The following is a 22302-nucleotide window of genomic DNA, read 5'->3' on the forward strand; positions in this document are numbered from 1 at the left end:
TTCCTTGTTTTGTTCACAAATGGAATATCAAAGGCGATGTAATCTCATGAACATGTGCTGTAAGTGTAAAAGTGATAACAGCATGGTGAGCTGGAGTAACAGAATCTAAAACTAAATCTAAAACAATGGCTGTGTGTGGATAAAACTCCTTCCTCCAGCTTGTGATCCTTCATTTAGTTAATTGCTGCAAGTATTTTAGTTTTCAACTCTGCCATAGAAGATTGGGCTGGTACCATTAGCCTCACAGCTGTGGCGGACCTCAGGGAAATCCTTGCAGATCAGCATGTTTACTTTAAGGGAATTCAACTGCACCTTTCACCTTTAAGTGTACGTCAGGGAAGAAATTACGCTTTCAGGAAACTTGTGTAAATACAGATTTATTAGGGATGAAAATGTTCCATGACAAACAAAAGAGGGGAAAAAACAAGTTCACAGTACATTTCATCAGTTCGTCTCCATAACATGGTGCACTGAAACGTTGTACAACTTTAAAAGCTCATTGTTGCCCTGCCTCTTTACAAAAATACTTTCCTTAAAAAGAAGAAGAAACACAACAGGCATAAGGGGGGAGGGATACTAGCAGAATTATCAAGATTTTCCATCACTTTTAATTTGCTCGATATCAGACAAAGAATGCATTTCCTTGTGGAAGCTAAGACGTGAGAACGATAGGCCCTCATGAGCACTAGTGACATGTGCAGCTCTACACTTGCACAATGAAGCAAACATGCTGGCAGCAAACTGAGGTCAGGTGGTTAAAAAAAATGCAACATAAACACAAAACAGAAGGCTATTGGTCCTGTGTTTGGTTGGAATTTGTCTGTCCTGATCCTGTGCTTGATTATGTAATAGGTGACTGGTCAGGTGAAGGTCCTGTGGAAAGGTATTGGCCATTTCATGGAGAGGTAGGACAGTTGTCAACATATCAGGTCCCAGGATGATACTATAACAACTAATGCATACAGTACTTGTAGATTACAAAGTGATGAAGACTGCTCACATATTAGTTCAAATTACGCCACAATATACATTCTTGCCAATTGATCTGCTGCAGCAGTGCAACCGCAGCAGAAAATAAATGGAGCACATTCAAACGTGACTCAGTTGTGACACAATAGGTAGAAAGTGGAAGCTGCCATCTTTTTTCGGTCTGTGATCTACTCAAGTGTTTTTTCATAACGCAAATCTTTCCGAATTCGAGGGGCCATTTGGCACTTTTTTTGTGTTTTGGACTTTAATAAAAGAAAGGAAGAAATAAAGATTTTAGAAGTACTTCATGATAACGGACACCTCATATCTGCTGGATCGTGGCAACAATTTTAATTAAATAACTGCTTAGTTGCTTAGACTCGACGCAACAAGGCCGACTGACATATGGCCCTACTTTACAAACCTTCATTTCACCGCAGAGCAATAATGAGGGCACGCATTGGAGTGGATGAGCCACATTCACTTAAAAGGAGAAAAACTAAACCTTCTTTACCATTAAGGCCAGCAGGATAGCATTTAGTGTACTGTAATATCTGAACCACACAGAAAGAAGAAACACATCTGGCTCAAACACATCATAAAAATCCAGTCGGCTATCAGAGTGTTTGTAAGAGTGAGACGGGCTTCACTAGCGTTCTGCACAGCTGTGGTGGCACACATAACGTTCAGATCCTTTTGGTTTATTGCATTGCTCATCTGACAGAAGAAGTCTGAATGGATTTTTTCTCAGCTGTTTTCTTGATGGAAGGTCACGAGATACACTCAAGTGAAAAGAGAAAAAGCAAAACAGCACTAAATACAGACATTTTCTAAAATAATTATTAGACCAAATACAAAAAAAATCTCCCAATACAGTATAAAACTGGAACTGAAATGTTGCACTATTCTGCCTTTTTCCCTTTTACTTGTACAGGGGAGAAAAAGAGCAGATCTATCAAAGGGAACACATGACTAAAACAAAACCAAATTGGGGGGAAAAAGGGGCGAGGAATCTTTACAGGGTGGTAAAATGTTAGCGCTTAAGTCTGTCATACCTCCTCTTGTGATTCACCATCATATTTTTTAAATTCCAATCCAAGTCTAATATTTCTTTTAGCTATTGGCTATTTTCTAAAACACCTTAACAGTGAAATGCATCATCTCTAACATCTTATCTACATTTGTGGCTGTTTTACATTAATATACGTCTCTGTAATGAAGATGCCTCGCTGTCAGCTGCTCCCCTTATTAAACAGAAGACATGCAGAAAGTTGACAAACCCTTTCTTTAAGATCTAGAAATAAAAGAGTTGTGCATTACCTCATTAGGAAATGATAAATCTACAATATCTGCATTATTCAGCTCTGATTGCAAAAGAAAATTTGCTTTTATTTATAGATCACAGAAAGGGTTTGCAGAAAAGCTTTTACCCTATTAATCATCTTTGTTCACTTGGCTGCGTTACAAATTGGACAAAGATGAACTGAATGCTGGAATACTTTTGGAAAAACTAAGCCTTATTGTTGTCGTCCTTTCTCTCTCCATGTGTGTGCTCTCAGCGGAGGTGCCTGGTTGAGGCAGGGGGCACATTACTGGGACTCGCGGACCTTGGCTTGTAGGGCATCGCAAGTCTTCTTAGCATCGCCTAACAACATTGCAGTGTTGGGTTTGTAGAAGATGGGGTTGTCAACAGCTGCGTAACCCACACCCAGGGAGCGTTTCATCACAATCACCTATGGAAGGAGACAAATTCACACAGGCTGGTAAGCTTCTGATTGGACAACAAACAGATGACAAAACAGAAGAAAAAGTTTATAAGGACCATCTGCAAAAAGTGTTTTCCTCATCTTCTCCATTCAATCCCTCCATTAACAATGGTTGAGGCACTGCCGCACGACTTATAGCGCATAAATCTGCACCATGCCACGTGCATGGATCAAAATGGTAAAGGTTCAACTTGAATTTCTTGGAACGTCACAGTGAATCAAATCTGGCAACTAGGGAAGGAGGATCAAAAAACTTCTCATCTAACCATTAGAGATTAAAGTTGCTTTCTGTGTGATGCAATCTTTTTCAGGGTAAATCTACGGCACTATGGCTCTGGACTCAAAGGATTGTAGCTCCAATTAACACAGAATTATGGATGCTTGAATCTCTGAAATATTTGAATCCCCAATCTCTGACAGCAGATTTGGACGTCTGCAGAAAGCAAACTTTTGCAGGCAGGGGGATGATATTTTATTTACAGCCTCTCATATACAAGGAACATAATATCGTTTAAAACAGTCCAAATTAGGAGAATGGTTTGACAGATATTCAAGCTTATGGAAACAAAACAACAAACAAAACACATTTTCATTCAACTTCACTCTCATATTTCTCAGGTGTCAAATCCAAAATAATCTAAGGAAACTGAAATTTCTGTTGATACTGATATTTAAAAGTGGTGATGGTGTTCTCTCTTATTTTCCGACCACTATGAATTTTATGACAAAGAAAAAAATTGGAGGACTAAGCTGAAGTAGTTGTCTAGACAATGAAATTTCAAAATGGTCCATTAAACGAAATGGTCGTTGAAAAACGCTAAAAACACTCCAACTTTTACCCTTAGTTTCTTAGTAGGCAATTCCTAGTAAGAATGAGTCTCTGAGTCAAAGCCAAAGATTATTTAAATTATAAAAGTGGTGTGTGATGAAAGTGTAATTGAGCACTTAAAAAATAGTGATTTAAAATCTGTATGTGTGTCGCTGCATGTGCGGTTAGGTAGAATGTCCTGTTTTATTTCCTGTGTGGAAACTAGTGGGAGCACTGTATAAATCACAGATCTCTGATCAGTGCCAGTGGGATGCTCCAAATGTTGATATTCCACACGGACACAGTCTCAGTAATGAGATCAGGATGGGACTGCACCTGGAACTGCAACAGTCTGTAAGAGCCTGGGTTTATATGTCTATACATGTGTGTTTTTGTCTTCTTTAGGTTTGTGTGCGTCTTTAAATGAAGCAGGTCTGCAGGTGCAGACAGTCGAACTGTTAACGCTTCCATTTGTTCCTCTTCGTGTTTTTGTGCTTCAGGATAAATCTTATTATCACTCATGCATGCGCCAGATTTCTCACCTGCTTCGCCTTCCAGACTTCCAGCACGGGCATACCAGCGATGATGGAGTTGGGGTCTTCTTGGGCCGCTGAGTTAACTGTGTCATTGGCGCCAATCACCAGGACCAGGTCAGTTTCTGATAGGATGTACGAACACATCTCCATTATTTCACATCAATTTATTTATTTTTAGGTAAAATACCAAACACTTTACCCACTCATTTTTGTTTGTTCATTTAATACTGAAACATGGGACTATTATGCTCTGGGGATGCTTTAATGTGCCTGGAACTGTGAATCTCATCAGTGTGGAAGGAATCTGTGGGATAAACTGGAGGTCAAGACCCATTCCTGAAGATCATCACGTTTAAAGGCGTTTGAGAGAGTCACTAAATAAAAATGGGCTGGAATTGCTCAGAAGACATTTGTGAGACTTGTTAAAAATGAAAACAAGCGATTGCAGGCTGTTACCAGCCAAAAAGGACACACAGCTGACCAACAGCTAATAATACTTTTAGCCCTGGTAGTTTTTATGAAATAACTTTGTTTCTGTGTGCAAACTAAAACTAATGTAAGCATCCAAAATAAAACTGGGATGCTTAGAAAGCTGTGTTAAAAATTCCTTGCTCTGTTGTAACAGCACGTGGGCAATACTTTTGGTTTTCATGAGAGGGCCAATAATTCTGTTCTCACCTATGTAAGGCCTTTGAAGGTTTTCCAATAGAAGTCAAACTATCCTTTTAACCCTACATTCGTAAATATAAATGGGTCTGATTGTAAACTCTGTAAAAAGGCAGCAGCATTTATGGATGAATTAATGACAATGTACAGATTTTAAATGACAGAAATAACTAGTTCTCACCAGGGAAATCCTCATTGATCTCCTCCATTTCCAGGACAATGTCATACGGGACACCAGCTTCAGCCAACAGCACATTTAGCTGACCAGGCATGCGGCCAGCAACCGGGTGAATACCAAACCTGAGGGTGAAAAAAAATGCATTAAAATGAATACTTCAAATCAGTCCCACCTACTACAAACTTAGTTCGTAGTTCTTCTTGACTGCCATCAACTTCCTTAAATCAAAGAGAATTGGACAAATGGAGTTGATGAGTGTGATTACAGTCTGGTTCCACACAAACACACCTACTGCACTCCCCCACCAGTGTTATTTGTTGAGTGTGTTTCTGGGCATACACAGCTCTCAAACTCAATTAGCCATGTAATGTAATCATGGTAGGAAATTAGCACCAGCCACTGAATACTGGTGGCTGGTTCTCCTTTTCTGAAACCTTCCAATCACTTTGGCCACTATTTGGAGGTTTGATCTTTTATTTTTGTTTGATGAGCTTCGGCGGATACAGACAGCAGATGGCCCGCTGATTCTGGGGTGAATTAGCAAGTCAGTTTATGCCTTTTGTGTATTTCGATACGGTCTGCATGCACAGGACGACAGTGGGGAACACAGTAGTTTTGGTCTGGATGAGCAGAAGTTGTGGCCAAGTGTTATATTGCTAGTACCCTGTAAAAAGGAGGAGGCTGGATGAAAAAGACAAGCGGAAGAGGTGACAAAAGCAGGTACAAAGAGTAAGAAAATAAGTGACAAAAAAAGAGTTTTAATAATACAGAACAAAGTTTAAAAAAATGAAAGAAAGAGATCAGAGTGAAGGAGGTTTTTTCTGTTTTTCTCTGACCACCCACTTTCCTCTAATCAAGTACAAATGCTCTAAGCAATAGCAGCTGCAAGAGCCACGATCAAACGACAGAGGCAGGACAATTACACATGCTTCCACTGTACCTTGTCCTTCGCATCCTCTCTTTCGCATTTCCTTTTTTACCACACACACATGCCCACTACGTCTTGTTGCCCTTGTCAGTCTCCGCTTGTTGGTCATGTCCTTCGTAGTATAACTTTTACATTATGTATCGATATACCCAAACAGCTTCCAGTGCAGCTACCATTTTTAGATGGCTCATTTGAAGTCCAAATCTGACCACTTACACTCACCACCACACACGCACGCACTGCCCGTTATGTGATATCACCACAGACCTTAAACTTGTGCACAGCGAACATCGGCTTTAGCTCGAAACGGACCCAAATTTCCCGTAGAGGATCATCACTGGGACTGAGCCTCCAGCAGCTTTCGGTTAAAAAGTTCTTCGTTTCCAATGCCAAAGGCAGCACATCAGGTGAGGAGTTAGACCAGGTGGTGTCTGAAGAAACTGGACTGTGGTGTGTGTCATCATGTGGTGGCACAGAGTGCACTCAAAACAAAGGAGGGTTTTGCTACAAATATAATTTTCGCTCATTTGATTTGCCTCAATGGAACTTCCAAAAATGGAAATCACTTAGAAGGATGGGACATTTTGATTTTGATGCACTAAAGGAGGTTCGGTGCCTCTCACTGAGGCACAAGTGAAAAGTAGATCTAAAAGTAGCAGCCATGTTGAAAATGACCTAGAGATGCTCAAGATTTACAACCCATAAAAATCCTGTTCATAAACAAAATTGATGGTATATTTTGTTGTCGTTTGGCAGCAGTTTATTTTGACAAATTAAATCTACTTTTAAAAAAGTCAACTTTATCATTCCTTTACCTGACACTCTTGCCCGCCTCTTTGAGCATCTTCACCAAGTCCGCAATGGGGTACTGGGCCTTTGCAGCACAGAGACCGTAACCTGAAATAGATTTCAAAGCAGTAACAGACAACAAAAATTAGATGATTATATATACCCAGCACAAACAAACCCTTTACATTTAGCCAAAACATATTTGTGGTTACAGCTATATAGCTTACAGAAAGCACATGCAGGAAAGGAGCGTAGCTAGAGTGAGGCAGCCAACACAGCGCCTGAATGTTTATTTGTAAAATCCCTTTCATCTCACTCAGTCTCTGTGACTGAAACAATCTTCTAATCTTCAAATCTAATTTCTGCAGTCTAATTACGCTGCTTTAATGACTCACCAATAATATAAATATTTTGAAAATGAACTGAATGACCAAAGAGTAAAAACAGAGTATTTTTTAACCCACTTTATTTCCTTGTAATATCCTGCTTTTGTCATTTTAAGATTTCTTACATAAATTCATGTTGACATTTAATGTCAATGTAGCATAAAACTCAATACACAGAGTACTTCTGCCTCCCAGCCTTGGATTTATCTCATGTTTGATAATAATTCTGGAGTATGCTACTTGATTTTTTCTTTTCTTTTTCTTTTTTTAAACTCACGCTGTTGCTCACACACACAAACACATGTCAAACGGTCCGGTGATGTTTACTAACCTTGTCACAACAACCAGTCAAAAACTTTCATGTTACAGCACACCAATCAAAATGACAGTTCTACTGGAGACAAACAGAGACCCCACCCCCCAAAAAATCTCCAGAAAATTGGTTGACCCACTGCCACCCAGCTCAAAAATGAAAAAATGTAGCGCTTTTCACTTCTCTGCCTCCCTCTGTCAAAATTACTGTATCCCTCTGCGCTTCCAAAATTCTCAGTGGAGCTTCTCGTATTAGAACAACAAGTGGACCCAGGCCATGAAGACACGAGCCGGATGAATGCCAAGAATGCACCGTGTTTATCGGGGCAGTGTCTTAATCATTTCCACAGATGTCAGGCAAACTGACTGTGACAGCTTCAATTTAGAGGGAATTGGTGAAATGAAAACAAGGGCACTGACTGAAAGCTGTTGCAGAGAAACAACACCAAACTACTGCTGCCTCACACAGCTCAACAAACCATGCATTTGGCTGATGTGAGTTATGCAGGCATAGCCATAAAAAATATTACTTCTATACTCTGGCTATTGTCATGTTTTAGCAATTAAATTTCCGATTGTTCTGCACATTTTAATGTACTGGGTTCTGTACAGCGACATATGAAGCGTTGTCTCCAGTGGAAACAGTCTGGCTGTATAAGTTTTACATTTACCTGTCATCACAGGTGACAAATGGCACATGTGCAGTGAAAAGGCCTTAAAACTATAAAACTACAGAGTTGAAAACAAATCTAAGATTAAGAATGTTTGAATGTTTAACACTAAGTGGAATTTTAGAAGCTTGCTGACATCCAGACTTTGCAACAAAGTCTGGATAGCTGATTGATGTTGTTTAAAACGGCCAATTATTCAACAGATTGTTTTATAATTTGTTTTAATGGATTTCAGTTCCCAGGACTGGGATCTTATTCACAAGTGATAGGAACATGGAGCACATGGAGTTGGACCGGCAGATCGGCGACGGTTTTAGCAGTAATTTCGGAGATGTAACAGAGTGTCACAGTGAAGAGAGAGTCAAGCCAAAAGGCAAAGCTTTCATTTAACAATCGATCTACGTCCCAACCCTCACCCATGATCATGAGATCTTTGTAATGACCAGAACACAAGCAGCCGAAATGCATTTCCCCCACTGGGTGGTTAGAATCAGCCTTAAAGAGAGAGTAAGGAGCCAAGACATCTGGATGTCACAGTGCCTCCAATTGGAGATTTTCTGGGCATGACAAACTTGAAGAAGATCCCAAAGTAGTACCAGAATTCACTGGTGAGATTATATTATCATATGGCCTGAGTAGAGTTTGAGATGGAGAACTGTGAGAGGGAGAAGAACATCTGGAATACCCTTGACTCACCTCGCCTGCTTTCAAGGTGAGTCAACTTCAGATAAGCGAACGATAATGATTTTAATCATCGTATTTGCGCTGGAATCTTTTCAAGTAGACTGATTCCTAATTATTCCTGATTGCTACTTATTAAAAGCTCATATTGTCCAGCATGTGTCCCTACTAGCTGGAAGCTGCCCAAAATGCCTGGTTTCAGCCAGTTTTTTCTACTCTTGAGTCTGTATGATGTCAAAGAGAGGAGATATCCTCCATATGATAATTTCAAGCACACATCTCTGGCCATTAGCACAGAAGCCCCACCCACCTGTTGTTCAAACCTTCTGTTTCTGAGGGGAAGCCAATCAGAAGAAAGCTGGTTTAAACAAGACAGCAATGAATGACCCGAGAAGCTGGTCCAAGTACAAGATAAACGATTATTACTCTGAAATGTAAATCATTCAAAACCTTGCAAAATATGGAGCAGGAAATAAGTAATAACAGACCAACTGAAGAAATGTCTGGTATTTTATTATTCATCCTGTCTTGGTGTTGATTTGTTTGTGAAACATTTTTGAGAAAAGGCTAAGAAAATATATCTGTTTTTGGGGGGCTGGTTTTGGTTTTAGCTGTCAGGCGTGTTCCTGTTCATCTGCCATTATTCCCAGAAAAGAAGCGGGGGTGGGATGGTTTAACCTAAATTGGATGCCACTCTCTCCATGGATCACCTCTTTTTCACTTGACCACGTGACCACTTTAATTTGCAATTCTTGTAAATTGCAGCGGTTTCCTCTGAAGACTTCATTTTTGTATACAGGCACTCAGCGCTGTGACTGGAATCACCAGTTTGCAGATTAGATGCCTTTGGTCTGTGTTTACATGTACCCACGTGAGCGAAACAACCCTTTGGAACTGCGAATGGTTAACAACAGTCTAGACGAGGGGACCGAAATGTCAGTGGGCCACACAATAATGAGTTTAGAGCAGCAGCTCCAAGGACAATCGTTATAGTCCAGGTGGGAGGTTCAAATGGTAAATGGCCTGTATTTATATAGCGCTTTACTAGTCCCTAAGGACCCCAAAGCGCTTTACATATCCAGTCATCCACCCATTCACACACACATTCACACACTGGTGATGGCAAGCTACATTGTAGCCACAGCCACCCTGGGGCGCACTGACAGAGGCGAGGCTGCCGGACACTGGCGCCACCGGGCCCTCTGACCACCACCAGTAGGCAACGGGTGAAGTGTCTTGCCCAAGGACACAACAACCGAGACTGTCCAGGCACATATCTAGACAAATATTGAAAACACGTGAAACAAAGAAAATCATATAGCTGGAACAAAGACTGGAACCCACTCTTTAACCCTGAAAAAGGAACTAGAAGCCAATTTGGAGTGTGGTATTTGAATTGTCAACAAAAAAACCAACATAGCCTCATTCCATCTAATTTCCCCCTTTGACCTTGCATACATAAGCTGCACTGCAGAATGTCTATTTACGAGCACTGACGACCACACAGAAACCTAACAGCGGGTTTACGTGTGTGTGCATGTGCTTTTGTGTGTGTTCGTGCACGTGCGCTCCACCAGGACTTGTCAATTAACCCAGCAAAATGATGTAACACGGGTTAACAAAAGGTTAAATAAACAGAACACACTGTGCTAATGATGGCAAAAAAGAGACTGGCAAAGTCAAAGTACTGTATTTTTCCACTCACATAAAATCCTCAGTGTGAGTATAGGGTTGTGTGTGTATGTCTTACCTGGAGTGATGATTATGTTTTGGGCCTCTTTAATCATCTCGACAGTCTGATCCACATTGACTTCTGTGTGTGTCCCTGTGATCTCCATGGGCTTTCCTGTGCCGGTGGAAGATGTGCCGTAGCCTCCCAAGATCACATTAGCCAGTGAGCGATTCATGGCCTAGAGGAGGGGGGGAAATTAAGATACTTTCTTTCATATTTACTTTACACTAAACGCTGTTGTCTAAAACAAAACATGGCAATGAATTTCACACATTTGTGACCGGAATATTTAGAAAAGCCACTCCACAGTCTTGCTATAATGGAAAAGTTAAGAGTCCCTCCTGGTGGACAGATAAGGAAAAACCACATTAAACTATCTGCTACATGAGATGCTGAGTCTGTGCTCCACTCACCACACACATAATATATGACAAAATGGCTCCAGATGACCCGATGAGAGCTCCGACGATGGTCAGCAGGTTGTTGTTGAGAAGGAAGCCCTCGGCACACAGGGCCCAGCCTGAGTAACTGTTGAGTACGGTGATTACCACCGGCATGTCAGCACCTCCAATAGCTGCTGTCAGTGTTACACCCTGGAAGAAAGGAGTAGGAAATGTGTGGTTAAACCCACTCCTGTGATCATCTTAAGTATTCGTTAGAGCAGCAAAATTGAGAGCAGCTATGAGCTCAACTGACAGACACGTTTGCTGACGTTGTCGAATGATATTGGCCGCGATTTTTGCATATATGTTGTCCAGTATGTGCCAATATTAGAACTTTGTGCTGCGAACATACAGCAGCGCAGCAGCGGAGTTCTTAAATCATCACTGCAAATTCCTCCAACACAATCAGGAGTTGAGTAGCTAAAACTGGCACAAAGGCCCCTGACGTTTCTTGTCTATATCAGATATTATGAAGCCAGTGCAGCAGCTCCATAATGTAGTGGTTTACACATTTACCTAACAAACAAAACATCTCGGGTTTGACTCTGGGAGGAGACACAAATCCCTTTGGGACTGCATTAAGAAGAGCATCTGGTATAAAAAACCAAAAAAAACCCAGAACAGATATGGACCCACCCACCGAGGTGACAAAGTAGCAGCTGAAAGTAGCTTTAATGCGTTGCTCAGCAACCACATACCAACAGGCTACAATGACCCATTTGTGGTGTGTATACACCTGTAACACCTTGAAAAAAAGCATTGTGTCATTTTAATTCCAGGGCAATGATATCTAATTTCTAACCACAAAACTTTCATTATGCATGACATATTATGACATCATAAGCTGCCACCGAACAACAGACCAAACAATCCTGTAGCGTGTGTGAGTGCCAAAACTTGGGCTCTGTCGTGTCAACTCTACACTTAGTCCTCACTCTGAGTGTATAGAGCCGAGCCCTGCACATTCCTGCTCCGTGATACTGCACATGAACTTGGTGCTTTATTGAAACAGAGCAGAGCAGGATCCAGTGTGACTTTTACAGTTTATACAGAGATTGGTACACAATGAAAACATCTCTGTCCTTCCTCAGCAGTGTGCACACAGAGCAAGACTAATGTTTCTTTCTTTTACTTCCCTTGGTAGGTGCTAATCCATAAAATCCGACTGTCAAAATACAACTAATAATTTGTTAGGTTAATGTCTGAATGTTACAATGTTAGGATTAAGGTTAAGTAATGTAATATATGCAATAGTCGCACTCTAGTGTTGAGACACTCACATTCAAACAAAACCTTACAAACTTTTAAATATACTAGAATGAAACTCCTGTCCACTTAGTGTTTTGTAATAATTAAATAAACAACATTTTATTTTCAATGGATAAAAACATCATCCTAGTTTTAGACATATTTTTCACAATCAAATTTTTCTTGTCCTCCATTCCCGCTATCATCTGAACAGCTTTCGTTTAATAAGAGCCAACTGTAGTTACGAAAGCCTCAGCAGGATCCAGAAGTGTTAAGAAACGCACACATGTACAGTAGATGATGCATTATACTGTATTTGAACGACTGATTAGAGGACAGAAATATAAAACAGACTGTGAAATGATATCCATCAACCTTCTCCAGGGACATGCTAATGTTTTTAGGGGGATTGGCACGTGTAAAAACTGAAACTCCAACACGCGGCTGTGCATAAAATTTCTTCCGTTTTTAACATGTACTGCCTGGCTTCACTTAATGTATAAAGTACTCAGCATCAGTAAATGAAACTTTGAAGGCCTAAAGACTCTCTAAAGAGAACAATTATCACTTTCCTTTATTATTTACACTGTAAAACGCTTCTCTATAGATCCTAAGTCTAACTTCATAGAATATAACTATTGCTAATTGTAAATCTAAAGACTGTCAGTAAAAAATAGATTTAAAAGTAGGTGGGGTTGTTGTTTATTGTTATTGTTCACTGTCACATGCTTAACATTTGACACTGCTATGGAGAAATGCCTGCATTGAAGATGTCTGTCTCTGATTTCTACAGAATTTCAAACGTTAAGCTTAACGACAGTGGAGAATATTAACCCAGCAGTTTGGCCACTGCCAACTCTCTGCTCCATTCTGAATTTCTGGGCAGCTACTGTTTCCTGTGCAAAAAGCCTCCTGACATTTATGAGCAAATCCCTTCGTTTTGTCTCTTTTCTACACCTCTCTGGCATCATTTCTCTTGACTTCTTTATGCCCTTTCACCACTCGTGAAAATTTTTACCATCATGTCCAGTCTGTCGGTATGAAATAACTTCTCAATCTGTGATTTTTAAGAGCGAAAAAACAGACTTCATACATAAACACAGCATACCATGACAGCAGAGAGAGCAGACACTGATCCGAGACAGGTGATGCCTGTGGTGTAACTTGGATCCAGCATGTAGGGAATCATCCCACCGACACTTGCTGCCATAAGAGTGGCATTCAGGGCGTGACGACCGGGGAGCATCAGAGGAGCGCTGTTCAACATACCTGCATGTGGAGAAAAGTGGTGAGAACAAAAAAAAAAAATCTGTTAGGTGTACACTCAAACTCCTAGCAGTAGCTTTTTTTTGTATGTGTGACATTTATCATTTTAGATTTCTTCCTTCGCAACCACCACTTGAGACTTGTCATTAACTGAATGCCATGTAGATGCATAATTTGTCCTTATGAAACACTTTCAGTCAACATGGAAATTACAGTGTGATTACAAGGACTGGAGCCAGCACATGAACCTGATGAACTGGGCTTCTTTTTTAACGCTTCACAGCTAGCAGCGGTGACACGAAGCAGCAGACTTCCTTATGTGGATAAACACAGTATGATCAAGCTGACAGCAAAGTGTGCATATGTGTGTCTGTGCATATAGTCGATGCAGGTTAGAGTTAAGTTTGTTAATCAATAAAGATAACATTTTTTTTTCTTTGATCATTTTTCACCTCCAAATGTCAAAAAATAATTGCAGGTCAGTTAACTGGTCATGTTTAGGAAAAACAATCGCAAATAAAACTTTACCATACATATGAAATATAATAATAATAATAATAATAATAATAATAATAATAATAATAATAATAATAGATTGCATTTATATAGCACTTTTCGGGGCCCTCAAAGCGCTTTACAATTCCACTATTCATTCACTCTCACATTCACACACTGGTGGAGGCAGCTACAGTTGTAGCCACAGCTGCCCTGGGGCAGACTGACAGAAGCGAGGGAGGTAGGTGAAGTGTCTTGCCCAAGGACACAACGACCGAGACTGTCTGAGCCGGGGCTCAAACCGGCAACCTTCCGATTACAAGACGAACTGCCAACTCGATCGTGGCTCAATCATCTCAATTATAACAAAAACAAGAAGTGAGTTAAACGAATTGCAGTATTCAGACAGGAACTAGAAACTAAAGATGGATGGAGCTGCCGTGATGGCACCTGGTCTCAACAGTAACGCTTTGGACTTTTATAGTCAGAAGGTACCTGAAGAAAACAGTTCCAAGTTCTCTTATCTAGCAAGTATGGTTAGTAAGTTGCAATGCACACATGTCTGCTTATCTGAAACAACACAGCAATAACAAAATACAAGAATTCACTCACTGAAGCTAAAACACAAACTTCCTAGATGGTCTGTACCACACTGTAATCCACATCACTTGTTCCTACCAAACAGCAAAAGCATGGCTGAGAAGTCTAGTTCAGTAAATCTGAGTAGCAGGTGTGAAACCTAGCTTCAAGCTATCTGCATCTACACTCTGTGTTGGCACATCTGCCAAAGAAACCACATCCCTAACTTTTGGCCTTAACAGTATCTAAACGGATTCACTCAGTACAAAGTTGTTATGAAGCGGGAAACTATCCATAATGGACCAAACTGTTGTAAGCTGGGCATTTTAACATGGAAGTCTCTGGAGACTGAGGTGGTTTAGGAGCAGCCTCAAGTGGCCAGTAAGAGAACTGTACTTTTTGGCACTTCCATACCAGCTTCATTTTTCAGGCATTGAGGTTGCCACCCATAATTAAGACTTCTTATTAACTTAAACAAGGAGTTTACTTTTGCTTATATAGTGTTTATGCTAAGCAAAGCTCAATGACTCCCAGCTCCAGTTGAAGAATTAATGCAGAGACTCGAGATTGGCAGTGATCTTCTAATCTGGCTCTTGGAAAGAAAGTAAAGAAAGAGCACATCTGAGCTTAAAAAATATTTTTCTAAAAAGAGCTTTGCAAAATTAACATTAACTGTAGCTTTACAGATCACAGCTGACCCAGATCCATGGTTTTCCTAATATGTATCGTGCACCTAAAAGTAGCATCTCATGATGGACTGTATCTGCCTCCTCTCTGGCAACCAGGATGATCAAAAGTGTAATAAATATGCTTTATAATAACATGTCAGCATTATTCCAAAGTGTGCCTGTACATCAGCAAGTGTAAATGTTTCTTTTCCATTCAATATTTAGTATATGCAACTGCAGCTCTCACCTTGCAGTTTGCCATATGCTACCAAAGAGCCGCTAAAAGTGACTCCACCGATGTAGGCTCCAAGATACGCAACTATCTTGGTGAGGTTGGCTGCAGGGTCTGTGGCGAAGTGTGGGTACTCAATCATGTATTCAGCCACACAGGTGAGCACAGCAGCCAAGCCAACCAAACTGTGGAAAGCAGCCACCAGCTGGGGCAAGTCACTGATCTGGATCTTCTTAGCAATGGCCAGGCCTAGAGAGAAGGAGAGATAAGAAGTAAATAAAGTTTAGTGGCCCTGAAAGACCCACACACAAATAACATGCAAATCACAAGCACATGCACATGCACTCAGGACTGCTGGGAAGTGGGCCCATCTAAAGAGCCAGGTGTTGCTGATGAGGCTTGCTTGGGGAAATTCCGTGTGTGTGAGTTGGTCTACACTTTCTGTACATGTGCGTGTGTGAAATACATTCCCGTATCTGGGGTTAAAAAGAAAAACAGCATTATTGTCTGTGTAGATAGTTTAGTCTGGGTTTCGGCTTTGTGGCTGGAACAATTAGCATTTAAATGATCAAACAATCCTCAAAGAGAGAGAAAGTGAGTAATGTGTGATGCTGACCATTCTGACAGATCTGCTTTGTCTGGCAGAGATTTAGTCATGATGTAAATATCACTGCTCTTAACACACCTGCTAACCTAATGTAGCCAAGGCCAGAATACATGCAAACAATGCAAAAGCCGCATTCAATATATTGGAGTCAAGAGACATTCCTACTTCTGTGTAGGGGAGAAGGACAAGTCGATCTTTTAAAATCTATGCACAGCTGCAAGAAGGGAGTTTGTGAATCATTTGGAGTTACGATGATTTCAATCAACTTGAATACAACCTGACTAAGCTAATTAACACACAAATAGTTGTGCTTTTCATTGCTTAATTGAACACATTAAGTAGTTATGGTGGAAGCTGAAAAGAGTTAAACATTAACTCTTGAATTCAGTAACTTGTGGAACATCCTTTAACAATCGAGTATGTCCAGTAAGTGCTTTTGCAACATGCAGAATGCTGACGAGGAACAGTGGAGCCTTCCTTCATACAAAACTCCCGGGATGTCAAGATCAAAAAAATCCCTCTAAAGGTCATACCTCAGGATCTTAGCTGGATTAGAGTCAAACCTAATCAAAACCTGAATCTTGTTTCATTGTCTTCCAGCTCTTCTGGTGCTAATTAACTTGTGTGCTTGTTGCTTTGCATCAAAACTGCTGCAACACCCAACCTCTCCCAATCTCAAGGTTATGGACTGCTGCCTTGACAAAGTTACTTCATACAATTTAGCTTCATTATTTCATTAAGATATATATCCATTATATTGTTGCAAGGTGTGTGTGTGTGTGTGTGTGTGTGTGTGTGTGTGTGTGTGTGTGTGTGTGTGTGTGTGTGTGTGAAGATGTCTGCAGGTGTTTTGCTGCTACCCTTGTGCTTACCTCTTTTTGCACTGAAACCTTGGGATGATCTTTGCAGTACGTCTAAAACAATTTGGCTCATTGTAGACTGATGAACATTCAGGTCCCTGTAGTTTTCTAGCCTTTCCCACTTCTTTTTACCTCAGTAATGCTTCTAAGATCTTGTGAAAGCTGTCGCAATCAAAGCATGTTAAATGCCAAGCAGGTTTTCCTTAAGAGGAGCAGACTTTGCATGCCTTTATTTACAGGAATGGCACCTCCTGCAGCCCACGCATCAAATCTCATGTCTTAAATCTGAACACCAGACATTAGTAGGTTTTAAGCTTGCAGTGTAATTTATTACTCACCATGTTAAATAAAGACAAATGTCTCTGTGTCATTGCTTTACTCAGACTGTTTTTATCTCCATTTGTGACTTAGATGAATATCAGACTGCATGTCATCAGTAATCAGTACTGAGATCCTGGTAATTTTAAAGTTTTTATTTGCAACTCTAAATGCAAACAGACTCACCAGCAGTGCCACCCACAGCCATGGCTGCACTCATTTGTGCCAGGAGCTCAGGACTTGGTTTGAGGGCACCCAGAGTGGCTGCAATCCCGCCTGCGACTCCCATCATACCTAAAGTGTTACCCAGACGGGCTGTGGTCTGGTTAGAAAGGCCAGCCAGGGCACCAACGCAGCACAAGCCTGAGCCTAAGTACATCATCTGGTCAGGGAAAGAGCGAGAATGGAAAAGAAGGGTGGACAAGGATTAAGGAACCACAGGATGAATAAGAAAAAAAAAAGAAAAGTCCAAGTGATTTTACTTAGAGTTCCTGCACAACATCTGTGGAATCAAAGAATACATTTTGGAGGTCTCAAGGACTTTTATATAGTCATGAGCTGTTTTGCATCAATGCACATGGATAAAGAAAATAGCTTCAGTGAGAAAACATGAAAACACTTTAACTAACGGACACAACTTAAATGTCCTCTTTCACCTGTTCAATGTTATATCCAGACTGCAGGGCAGCAGCGTAGCCTCCGACGAAGACACCACCAGGAAGCAAATAGAGGTAGTTGTACTCTGGGGGATCAGTGGGACGTTTGAACATGTCCAACATCTTCTTAGTCACCAGAAAACCACCTGATGAGGAAATGAAGACACTTATATTGACAACTGCTAAGTCAATTAAAATTAACAAAATAATCATTTATACAGAAAAACACAAAAAACTTTAACTAAAAACAAGAAGAAGAAGAAAAAGAGTAAAAATAGTTGACGCACCTGAAAAACAGTTTCTACATTTTTAGACTAACAGGTGTTTTATAGGCCATAGCTAAAATTTGTTGCCAAGCCCAATAACCAATGTTAGGAATTTAATGAGTCTACTTTATGTCAGGGTAAATATTTCAAGCAGAAAACCTCAAAAGTGTCAAACCGGGAGCAGACAGTGTCTTACTGCTTTACAGGACAAGATCACATTACTGCATGTATGCCTCCCTTTTCCCCTCTGGCATGGCTGTAGCCACGTGCATGCACATGCACTAATACACAGAGGGGTGAATCGGAGGTTAGCATCTCTTTCTGTCCCGTACATGTAATTTTAGTCACATAATGTCCCATTTAAAACATGTACTAATAATCGACTATTATTCCAGACCAGACTGGGTCAATACAGTTACATATTTGGACAGAGACAACTTTCTTTTTTCTAATTTTGGGTTCTGTACGTTACCACAATGAATTTTAAATGAAACAACTCAGATGCAGTTTGAGTGTAGACTTTAAGCTTGAATTCAGTGGGTTGAACAAAAAGATTGCATAAAATGTGAGGAACTGAAGTATTTTTTAAGCCTAATCCCTTCATTTTAGGCGCTCAAATGCAATTGGACAAATTAAATAACTGAAAATAAAACGTTCGTTTCTAATACTTGGTTGAAAACCTTTTGCTGGCAATAACAGTCTGAAGTCTTGAACTCATGGACGTTTAGTCTTCAACAAGTGAAATGCACGCTCAACTGGGTTAAGATCACGTGACTGACTTGGTCAATCAAAAATATTCCACTTCTTGCTCAAATAAACTCTTGGATTGCTTTGGCTGTATGTTTTGGTCACTGTCCATCTGTATTATGGAACGCTGTTCAATCAATTTTAGTGCATTTAGCGGGATTTGAGCAGACAGTATGTCTCTGAACGCCTCAGAATTCATTCGGCTGCGTCTGTCCTGTGTCACATCATCACTAAACACTAGTGTCCCAGTGCCACTGGCAGCCATGCACGCCCAAGCCATCACACTGCCTCTGCTGTGTTTTACAGACGATGTGGTTGCTTTGGATCATGAGCTGTTCCACGCCTTCTCCATACTTTCTTCTTGCCATTGTTCTGGTAGAGGTTGATCTTTGTTTCATCCTTCCAAAGAATGTTTTTCCAGAACTGCTGGGGATTTTTTTGTTTTGATTTTTTGCATCATCCAGTCAAACTTCTCTATTCTTGAGACTTGTGAGTGGCTTGCACCTTGCAGTGAACCCTCTGTATTTACTTTCATGCAGTCTTCTCTTTATTGTAGACTTAGATATCGATACGCCTACCTCCTGGAGAGTGTCGTTCATTTTTTGTCCTACACCTCTTGAACGTAGACACCCTCAAATGAAAACTGAGTGTACACATCATATCCATGTCCATTATATAACTATAATTGGAATATGTTTCAGTAAACAGGTTTTTAAAAAAAACAAAAACAAAAAACAACTTGTTTCAGTGCCCAAATATATATGGATCTAACTGTATATTAATATGGAGGAACGTCTGTGTATGGGCTGAGCCAGTATTGGTCTCTTTTTGGGGGTAATTCTTAACCAAAAATGGGGCTAGTGGCACTATATTTGGAAAGCTTGCAAGAAAAACAGCCTATAAACAAGATTAAGAGTTTACGCTCATGCTGGAAGAGTTGTGCTTGAACTCATTCAGACAGCATAATATTGATTTACTGTGTCAGATTAAGCAATAACAGAGTTGTGAAATTCTGATAAACACTGCTTATCTTACTTCATTTAGCACCTCACCATGATAACATCTGCTAAATACTGTGCTGGGAATGCTGCCGGTAACCAAAGAATGTACATACAACATTTTTAGCCTGTTATTTTCAGTAAAAGATGAGGTATTTCACAAGACCAGTAAAAACTTTGACCCGTTAATAAAGTTAAGAAAAAGGCAACTAGCTGTTAAAAAAGCTCATCGTGCTATCACGTGATAGCAAACAAATTAAATACTCAAAATGTTAAAACATCAATTATACAATCTTTAAAATGTCAAAATGCTTTTGCTTCGCTTACATGACTACATTTAATGGCCACTTTGTTAGGTACATCTTGCTAATACTTGGTTGGTCCTTAATTCCTTGGTCCACAGATTCAACAAGGTGCTGGAAAGATTCCTCAGAGATTCTAGTCCATGTTGACATGACATCATCACACAGTTGCTCACTATGGAGTACAGTGAACCAATTTTCTTGTTCAAGACACCAGTTTGAGCTTTTTTATACTCACTAGACCAGGCAACGTTTTTCCAATTGTCAGTTGTTCAATTTTGATTAGCCTGTGTTAAGTGTGGCCTCAGCTTCCTGTTTCTTAGCTGACAGGAGTGACACCTGGTGTGATCTTCTGCAGCTAAAGCCCATATGTTTCAAGATATGACGTGCTGTTCATTCTTGATACTTTTCTGCGTACTTTGGTTGTAACAAGTAGTTATTTACTACTAATACTTACTTGCTACTTGCTTCTATTACTGTAATTTGCTTTTAGTGAGCAGTAAAACAGGTATACGTAATAAACTGGCCAATTAGTTGATATTAGCTTTAAAGAGGCATTTGAATATTTGACTTATCAGCAAGAAAGTGCCTGTTGAACATGCAGATATCAGAATCCCAGTTTTGCATGTTTTTGGTTTTATTTTTTCAGTTCGGTAGCTTAGAAAAACGTAGCTCTGGGTTTTTTACCCTTCTTGCAGTGCAACCACCACACTGGAGCTTTCAGGCATTTTTCAGATTTTTGCTAACAGATGGAATTGATAAGGCAGCATGTTCACATTTTACATAGACCTAATTGCGCTCTGTCTTTATTGTGTTTGTCCGTTTCCATGGCGTGTTAAGTTTGTTCCCATGGGGTTATGGTAATGTGGTATACTGCTATGAAATATGTCTGAGGAACCCAACTCAAAGGGAACATTAAAAAATAACTGGTAGGTATGTCAATGAAGGCTGTGGTATTTCAGAAGAAAGAGCAAAGTTAAGTGAAAGCGCTAAAAAGTTGTTTGTACAGTGATGCATTTGAAAGCAATGATTGATCTGTGGTAAGATTCCACTTAATGCCCTCTGCATCTCTAACACTCAACTGACGCATCAGTATATTTTAACAAACAAACCAAATGTATCTGTTATGCAATTCAACTGTTTATTTGCTTGCATCAAAGTCTGTCCTGGTGTCTAGCAGTGAGCTAATAGGAGAAATTAAAACTAAATCATGGCTCAGCCCTGGAGGAACACTCTGTTTTTCCCAGGACTATTACAGAGCGATGAGTATTATAATGACTCCAGGAACAGTTTGTCATTATAATGGAAATTATTGAGGCTAATAGCAGGAATGGATGTGTGTGGTCCGAGCGAGAGCCACCGACTCTGGGCTGAGCAGGTGGGCAGAGAGGGCAGCTGCAAAACTTGGGTTTGAAATGATGTTATTGCACAATCAATATTAAACACCTCAATCTTCAGCCCAAGATGATATATTATTGGCTCTGGGTTGCTGTAACTGGCAGGGGTTACCGTGAGGTGTCTGTGTTAGGGTGACTCACCAGCAATGTTGACCGAAGAGATGAAGGCAGCGAGCACAGCCAGTGTCTCAGCAGTCGAAGTTGGGACGTAGCCCCCTCCCATCAGGGACAGACCACCCACAGCCGTCAGACCTGTAGACCACAGACATTTCAGTATTCATGAACCTACGCTTTCATAATACACATAATACAGTGGGGGGGGGGGGGGGTGTTCAAAAATTTGGTGAAGATGTCACAAAAACAGCACAGAACTTCAAAACATGAATTCAGTTGTCGAAAAAATAAAAAGTTAATCTTGACACTTATTAGATTTGGTTTAATCAGACAGTTTCCTCGGAATACTGTTTGTTTTCCAGATAGGAAAAAGATACGGAGATAAAAAAAATGGATGGAAAGGAAAAGAGTGTGTGCGTTTTTACCAAAAGAGACTCAGGAAACCTCGATAACATCAGTCCTGTAATGATTTACAGGCAGTAGGATGCAATGCACAACTACCATTGGAGCCTGCATTCACATGGGCTTGTGACTGTGTGCTATTTTGGTTGACTAACAGGTAGTGTGTGTGTTTGTGTGTTTGAAGTCAACAGTGTTAGATTGGACTTTCAAATGAGGAAAAAAGGAAGTCTGACCTCCTTTTTTCTCAGACAAAATGCAGCTTTATAAACACGCCTGTATGTC

The 22302-nt window shown here is 40.3% G+C and overlaps 1 protein-coding gene across 1 annotated transcript in view; it reads right to left on the bottom strand.

Annotated features, from left to right (window-relative positions):
* Nucleotides 1–361: 361 nt before the first annotated feature.
* nnt (nicotinamide nucleotide transhydrogenase) overlaps nt 362–22302 on the bottom strand; it is a 36790-nt gene continuing 14849 nt past the window's right edge. Inside the window, exons 12-22 of the mRNA XM_080876280.1 lie at nt 21646–21756; nt 17795–17940; nt 17325–17520; nt 15369–15602; nt 13222–13382; nt 10836–11015; nt 10441–10600; nt 6667–6748; nt 4927–5045; nt 4086–4201; nt 362–2702 (exon numbers count right to left, since the gene is read on the bottom strand). Of these exons, the coding sequence (XP_080732406.1) occupies nt 2559–2702; nt 4086–4201; nt 4927–5045; nt 6667–6748; nt 10441–10600; nt 10836–11015; nt 13222–13382; nt 15369–15602; nt 17325–17520; nt 17795–17940; nt 21646–21756 (1649 nt within the window). The 3' untranslated portion in view covers nt 362–2558. The remainder of the gene's footprint in view (nt 2703–4085; nt 4202–4926; nt 5046–6666; nt 6749–10440; nt 10601–10835; nt 11016–13221; nt 13383–15368; nt 15603–17324; nt 17521–17794; nt 17941–21645; nt 21757–22302) is intronic.

The sequence above is a fragment of the Rhamphochromis sp. 'chilingali' genome (genome assembly GCF_963969265.1).
Source record: "Rhamphochromis sp. 'chilingali' genome assembly, chromosome: 2".
NCBI lineage: Eukaryota > Metazoa > Chordata > Actinopteri > Cichliformes > Cichlidae > Rhamphochromis > Rhamphochromis sp. 'chilingali'.